The 7,500-nt window shown below is 42.7% G+C and overlaps 1 protein-coding gene across 3 annotated transcripts; it reads left to right on the top strand.

Annotated features, from left to right (window-relative positions):
• The first annotated feature begins 3,064 nt into the window (after positions 1–3,064).
• LOC135535629 (THAP domain-containing protein 5-like) lies at positions 3,065–5,827 on the top strand. Of its 3 annotated transcripts, none has more exons than XM_064962100.1 (3): positions 3,065–3,209; positions 3,591–3,777; positions 4,385–5,827. In XM_064962100.1, exons 1-3 carry the CDS (start codon positions 3,127–3,129, stop codon positions 5,210–5,212), a joined length of 1,098 nt encoding a protein of 365 aa, XP_064818172.1. In that variant the 5' UTR covers positions 3,065–3,126; the 3' UTR covers positions 5,213–5,827. The 3 variants fall into 3 exon arrangements, with proteins under 3 accessions (XP_064818172.1, XP_064818174.1, XP_064818173.1); XM_064962102.1 differs by having other exon boundaries at positions 3,068–3,119; XM_064962101.1 differs by having other exon boundaries at positions 3,127–3,214.
• The last annotated feature ends 1,673 nt before the right edge of the window (positions 5,828–7,500 follow it).

Below are 7,500 nucleotides of genomic sequence, written 5' to 3'. Positions count from 1 at the left end.
TACTACACGTAAACACATCACTGTAAAAGGACTAGTAGAGAGAATACTACAGACACAGTGGAAGCATTGAACAAAATATGAAATGTATTGATGAAATACAATAAAATCACTTTTCTTTGAATCAAAGCAAAAATAATTTGCTTAAAAAAAAGAAAATAACTACAGTAAAACAACAAACTGCAGTGTTCCTCACCGGGCTTACTGTAAAACATACCTGCAGTGTTCCTCACTGGGCTTACTTTAAAACATCACTGCAGTGTTCCTCACCTGGCTTACTGTAAAACATCACTGCAGTGTTCCTCACCTGGCTTACTGTAAAACATCACTGCAGTGTTCCTCACCGGGCTTACTGTAAAACATCACTGCAGTGTTCCTCACCTGGCTTACTGTAAAACATCACTGCAGTGTTCCTCACTGGGCTTACTGTAAAACATCACTGCAGTGTTCCTCACCTGGCTTACTGTAAAACATAACTGCAGTGTTCCTCACCGGGCTTACTGTAAAACAACAAACTGCAGTGTTCCTCACCGGGCTTACTGTAAAACATCACTGCAGTGTTCCTCACCTGGCTTACTGTAAAACATCACTGAAGTGTTCCTCACCGGGCTTACTGTAAAACAACACTGCAGTGTTCCTCACCGGGCTTACTGTAAAACAACACTGCAGTGTTCCTCACCGGGCTTACTGTAAAACAACACTGCAGTGTTCCTCACCTGGCTTACTGTAAAACAACACTGCAGTGCTCCTCACCGTGCTTACTGTAAAACAACACTGCAGTGTTCCTCACCGGGCTTACTGTAAAACAACACTGCAGTGTTCCTCACCTGGCTTACTGTAAAACATCACTGCAGTGTTCCTCACCTGGCTTACTGTAAAACATCACTGCAGTGTTCCTCACCTGGCTTACTGTAAAACATCACTGAAGTGTTCCTCACCGGGCTTACTGTAAAACATCACTGCAGTGTTCCTCACCTGGCTTACTGTAAAACATCACTGCAGTGTTCCTCAACCTGGCTTACTGTAAAAAGCTAAACAAAGGATTGACTACTGTACTTCTAAATGTCCCTCCAACCCTGTCTTGTGGATTTGGCCATAGGTTCTCAACCACATCACAAAGGATGTTTCCATTAGCCAAACCTCTTGGGAACAATCTTCGGGCATGGTGAATCCAGGCCTGACACTGGTCTCACCGGGATGTCATTGCATGTTCGTCATCCATGGCCTAGAGAAGGATGGCTTGTTCGTGAGGGCGCCTATCATATACCTTCCACCTCCACGGGAAGAAAAATTCCTCAATCGGGTTTTTAGGAAAGGAGAGTATGGGGGTAAGTACAGGGTGGTAAATTGTGGATGGGCCTGAAACCAGGCTTGCACCATTTGAGCTTGGTGGAACCTGACATTATCCCACACAATGACATAGGTCATGACATCAGCTCTACAGACCTGATTTAGCCCATCAAGGAAGGTTACATTCCAACAGTGAATCATGTGGCTGCCTGCAACTCAATATATAGAGTATATTGAGTAGAGAGCTTTAGTTGTTGTTCGACCAAACATTAGAATGGGCAAGATGCGTAATCTAAGCAACTTTGACCGTGGTATGATTGTTGATGCCACACATGGTGATCCCAGCATCTCAGAAACAGCTGCCTTCCTGGGTTTGTTATGCACTACAGTCTCTAGAGTTTACAGAGAATGATGCGATAAACAAAACACATTCAGTGAGGGGCAGTTCTGTGGGCAAAAACACCTTGTTAATGAGAGACGTCAGAGGAGAATGTCCAGACTCATTCAAGCTGACAGAAAGGCCAGAAAACAGTTGTTTAAAACAATGTGCAGAAGGGCATCTCTTAATGTACAACACTGTGCATAATTCAGGCTGTTGTGGAGGCAAAAGGGGTCCTACCCAGTACTCGATAGGTGTACCTAATAAAGTGGCCGGTGAGTGTACAGTAATGTCAGATCTGAAAACATGGTCTGGAAAAGTGGCACACGGGACCATAGAAACAGTGTCTGATAAAGAATGATGATGAAATATTACATCCATAGATAATGTAGTCCGATTGGTTCATGTTCCACGGTCATTGGTGTCAATGGATCTCATTATCCTGAAACTTTCATGATCTAAACATGAAATATTGTTAGTCAGTTTCCATAAAACTATGCATTGAGAGTAATGCAACAGTTACGCATCATTTTGAGCAGTTGTATCAATTGATAGTTAGATCATTGTCATGAAATGAATAGACAGTCATCTCAGATGTAATGTGTGAATTGCATTTTGAAATGGTAATACTTTGATGTTAAGTTGTGTCATTTTGAACAGGTGAAGTCAATAGTAATCATCCGTGAGTCATTTAGGCTCCTAACCATTTATCATGAAAGAATACAAACAGTGATTAAATAACCAATCTATAATCACCATTAGTTTGGTATCAAAGTCGATCAGTTAGCAAACAATGACGTTTCTCATTTCACCCTCAATTGTCCCTCAATTCACCCTCAATTGTCTGGCCCCCCAATTGTCTGGCCCCCCAATGGTGGAACAAACTCCCTCACAACGCCAGGACAGCGGAGTCAATTTTGAAACCCCACCTCTTCAAGGAATACCTAGGATGGATAAGTAATCCTTCTCACCCCCTTAAATGATTTAGATGCACTATTGTAAAGTGGCTGTTCCACTGGATGTCAGAAGGTGAATTCACCAATTTGTAAGTCGCTCTGGATAAGAGCGTCTGCTAAATGACTTAAATGTAAATGTAAATGTAAATGTGATTTTAGTTAAATGAACAAATGCTCTTAGCTTTATGTGTATTTTTTTCAAGCAATTGGAAAAAGTGTTAAGAGTTTTGAAAAGTTTGCATGTTGATCATTGGTTGTGAGTTTTGTGTATAGAGTTTTGAAAAATGACATCAAGGTTCCGAAATTAGTGCTAAAGTGATTGTAAAAAACTAACATCTAAATGCAGAATGGCAGTTCCACCGCCAAGCGCTAGAGGGCAGTGTAATTTTGACACTGAGCCACAACTTACGTGCCGCAGCAACTCTCTTCTCTGTCGCAGCCATACAGTAGAGGAAGACAGAAAGACTTCCGCGTACAGACGTTTAATGTATTTTCAGGTGAAATATGCCCCGTTACTGTGCTGTAAAACTTTGCAAAAATCGCGGAGGAACACCCTCTAAAGAAAACAAGAGAATAAGCTTTTACCCGTACGGTATCTATTATTTTTCCATCACGTTTCTATGTGCCGATACAGTCCTACTCCTAGCTAGCTTAACGAGCATGCTCATATTGGTTCCTAGCTAGCGTTGTGTATCCAGCAGTGCCCTCAGAACAAATAGTTAGCTTTCATAGAAAAACACAAAGTCTCCTTTGTTTACCTTTGTGTATAACAATTGACGAATGACTGGTGCTGCATTTGTTGTTATTGTGTTTCTTGGTCTTCAGCCGAGGCTGAAACACTAGTAACGTTACAGAAGCAATGCTTTGTATGTAATCTTGAGAATTTGGATAGGGCTGACAAATTGAATTAGGGCATGTCAACAAATGTAGCTGTCTTAACAACATGTTTGTATTGTCTCCTCCCACAGGTTCCCTTTGCAAGATGAGGTCAGGCTGCAGATATGGGTAGACAACATGAAGCGAGAGGAGTGGACCCCCAGCAGACACCAGTACCTGTGTAGTGAACATTTCACTGAGGACTGCTTTGACCTGCGATGGGGGATCCGGTACCTGAAACACACTGCCTTCCCTACCATCTTCCCTCACACACACCATGTAAGTAGACAGACACACCTTCTGTGACGCACAACAAAATTAGCAGAAGTCTTAATGCACATTTCCAGAATAGTGACAGCTATTCGAGTTTCACATTAGTTTGATCATGCATTTTACACTGATCGTCATTGCAGTGTACAAAGCATTGTGTTTGGGATATTTTCTTTGGGATTCATCGGGGCTGGGGTCAATTCAATTTGAAGGAATATTTTATTATTTTATTTTTATTATTTTTATTTAAAATTCAACAATGGAAAAAAAAGTTTTGAAATGAACAGCTTCTACTCCTCAGTTTATTGAGAAGTCATTGAAAATAGATGCTGTTTTTTCACATTTTTAATTGTTTTTTTTTTAAGTTGACTGCCTTGATTTTGAATTGAAACATCCCTGGAATTGATTAAAGTGCAACATCAAATTGTATTGGTCGTACAACAGATTTTGCAGTGAAACGCTTTAATTTCTAGATCCAACAATGCAGTAACCTAATAATACAAAATAATACACACAAATCGCCCCAAATAAAAATACATAAATTACAGCACTATACATGGCTATATTATGACAGCATGATTTCTGTTTGTGTTTAATCATCACTCTGTCCCCTCAGGATGCAGATAAAACCGTTTCCACCAGTAAGAACACCACCAAGCCCAAAACCAGGATATGCAACGCCAACATTGAACTCATCTTCTCCCCCTCCCCTCCTGGCAAGAATGCACCTGTGATTCTGAAAAGGCCAGTCCGAGTGGAACCAGTCGTGGTGAGTGTCACTCCTGTCCCTAGCCCTGAGGATGCCAGTGAATCTACGGTCACTACTCTGTTATATGAAAGAGCGCTTGTTTCAGACACAGAGGCCGTGACTCCCAGTGAAATGGTCCTGGGGGAGGTGATGCTCTCAGAGACCCAGGCTGCAGTGGGTGAGGTGAACAGAGAACTATCTGGAGACAGTGCTGGGATACTGACAGCCTCATGCTTGAACCTGTCTGGTGAGACACAGACACTGCAGCAGCTGGATACACTGGACTCCACTGTGACTGTGCTCTGCTGTGAATCCGTTGTCCCTGTCGGCCATTTCTCTGAATGTGAAGCCACGGTGGACGCCCTCCATGTGGCCCTCGGTCAGACGTTTAGGATCTTCCCTCTGGAGCTGCGGAGGGAGGAGTGGGTGGGAGACCGGGAGGAGGGCCCCGGGGAGGGGGAACACATCTCTGTGTACGAGCACTCCTACTCCAAACAGGACACGGACCAGGAACAGCTGTGGAGGAAGACAGCCAGCCTCCACACCAAGATCATGGAGCTGGATAGGAGAGAGGAAAGCACCATGGCTAAAATACGATCGCTTGAGAGCGAGATGGCACATCTGAAGAACAGCAACATTGTTTTAAAAGAAAAGCAGAAATTACTAGAGGACTATATTACTTCTGCGTTGCTCTGATGTCTTAACCTTTGTGCTTTGTTTCCATTAACAACGGTCTTTCTAATGAGATGTATTTTGTATAGTTATTACAGTCTCAATCACTTGTACTTATTTATTATCTGTTTACATCTTTCACAAGAGTTATATTACTTACTAGTAGTGAGGCCCTTCTCAAAGAGCGTTGGCCAAGGCTAGAATCTGTTCTCCAGCTCGTTCTAGTCCTTCCATTTGTCTCCACTAGGTGGCACTGTGTTTAGGATATGCCCTGGCACCATGCACTACTGTTTCATGTTTCGACATCACTGACTGACATATTGTCAATATTAGTGGTGTAATTTGGAGCGTTTTAAGGGATGTGATATTCCCTATTCTTGTGCTACAGACGGCTGCTTGTTTTATTCAATGGTATAGTATTCGTATATCATATCAAATGTACTGTGTGGTCATACGGATCCTTACTTTGCTGGTTATTAATGTATGAAAAGGCATGTGCTTTTCACTACTGTTTTCTATTCATTTGGATACTAACAAGCAGTCTAAGTATCCGAGTGACTGAGACGACGACACCGTTTTAGGTGCATCTTCTAGGTTCTAATTAAATGGTTGAATAGGAAAAGGTGCAATGCTTGCTCACTATTCAAAATATATTTTTATTCAAGCAACTATTAAAAGCTTGACGTTTCGGGCCTTCTTCAATTGCCTTAAATAGACAGGTTCTGATAAATGAACCGGTTCTGGTGAAGACCATTTAAAGGCCGAAACGTCAAGCTTTTAATACTTTCTCAAATAAAATAATATATTTGAATGTTAAACAAGCTTTGCACCTTTTTGATGATGTAACTGGTTGTTCCTTGACTCTCATTGGTTGGACGTCCTCTACTTCTTTCCATAAAGAAATTAAATGGTCAACTGATTTCTCTTCAATGAAAATGCAACACTGCGGTCCTCTTTCTTGATGGAGATGGCTTACATTACCTGCAACCCTTTTATCAATGCACTGGCAATGACATCACACGTGTCATGATGGGGGGGGGGTCAAATCATGACGTTCAGTGATCTACATGTTGGAGCTTTATGCAGCTGGGGGGGGTCTTCATAGGCCTGGGTTCCCGGGCTTCAGAGGCCTGAGTTCCCGGGCTTCAGAGGCCTGAGTTCCCGCCTGGGTTCCCGGAGCTTCCAGAGGCCTGAGTGGGTCCCGGGCTTGGAGGCCTGGGTTCCGGGCTTCAGAGGCCTGGGTTCCCGGGCTTCAGTTCGTGGGCTTCAGAGGCCTGGGTTCCCCTGGCTCAGTTCCCGACTTGGAATTCCGAGTTGAATGACCGTTCAAAACTATTTTTCCCAGAGCTCGGAGCTCGTTTTAATCTGAATTTACAGATGTTTTGAATGCACTGAAGTCGGAGATTTCCAAGTTCACAGTTGTTATGGACGTGGCGTAACCTCGAACCAGAACTGACCGTTTCATTTCACATCACTTGTAGTGAAACATAATGTGAGCAACCACTAGCATTCCATAGGAGCAACAGTAGAGAGATATAGCAGATACATAAAGCAGAATAGAATAGAAGGGCTGCTTGTAGGAAGGGCTGCTTGTAGGCTATTGTGAGATGAAGCGAGATCTAATCACAGTGTAGGCGACACGCTGTTATTTTGACCTGAGATCTATAGGAAAACGTCACATGCCTCACAGAGTCACTCTGAAGACACACGACATTGTCACTTTCCCAGTTTATTGATCTCGGGTAAAAAGAACAGCATGTACACAGAGATGACTGATTGATTACTCGTCTGCAATGCTACAAAGTCAACTTCACAGCAATTTTACTGATATCCGAGAAGAACCTTTGAGCAGTAATGAAGAAGCTGGGGACTTCACTGACGATTTAAAATCATATAGGTTGACTTTGATAATGTAAAGATTGGCCTATAGGTCCTGTCTTTGGCTCTAGATGATTGGCCCACACCCTTGTTCTGTGTCTGTCCAATAGAATGTAGCAGCAGCACAAATACAAGGACACACACAACAATAATCATGTCGGTCATAGGAAAACAATATTTATTCAATTCCAGATGCTAATTGCTGTGCTTGTGTGTTTCAATGCAGTACCTTTGTGTTCGCAACACATCTAATGAACTTTAACATGGCCCTCAAAATGGCAATCTGATTTGCTCCTCACTCTTCTGCCTTTAGGCCTTTAGGCTCTCTCCTGGTCATCTGACTGCAGCTCTGTCTGTTGCCATGTGGTAGTCTCATCCTGTTTGTATCCTAGATCCTATGCAGAATGCAGACTGCCAGCGGCAGCCTTTATGTC

The sequence above is a fragment of the Oncorhynchus masou genome, unplaced genomic scaffold, assembly GCF_036934945.1.
Source record: "Oncorhynchus masou masou isolate Uvic2021 unplaced genomic scaffold, UVic_Omas_1.1 unplaced_scaffold_4881, whole genome shotgun sequence".
Taxonomy (NCBI): Eukaryota; Metazoa; Chordata; class Actinopteri; order Salmoniformes; family Salmonidae; genus Oncorhynchus; species Oncorhynchus masou.
This window is presented reverse-complemented; position numbering and strand designations above follow the sequence as displayed.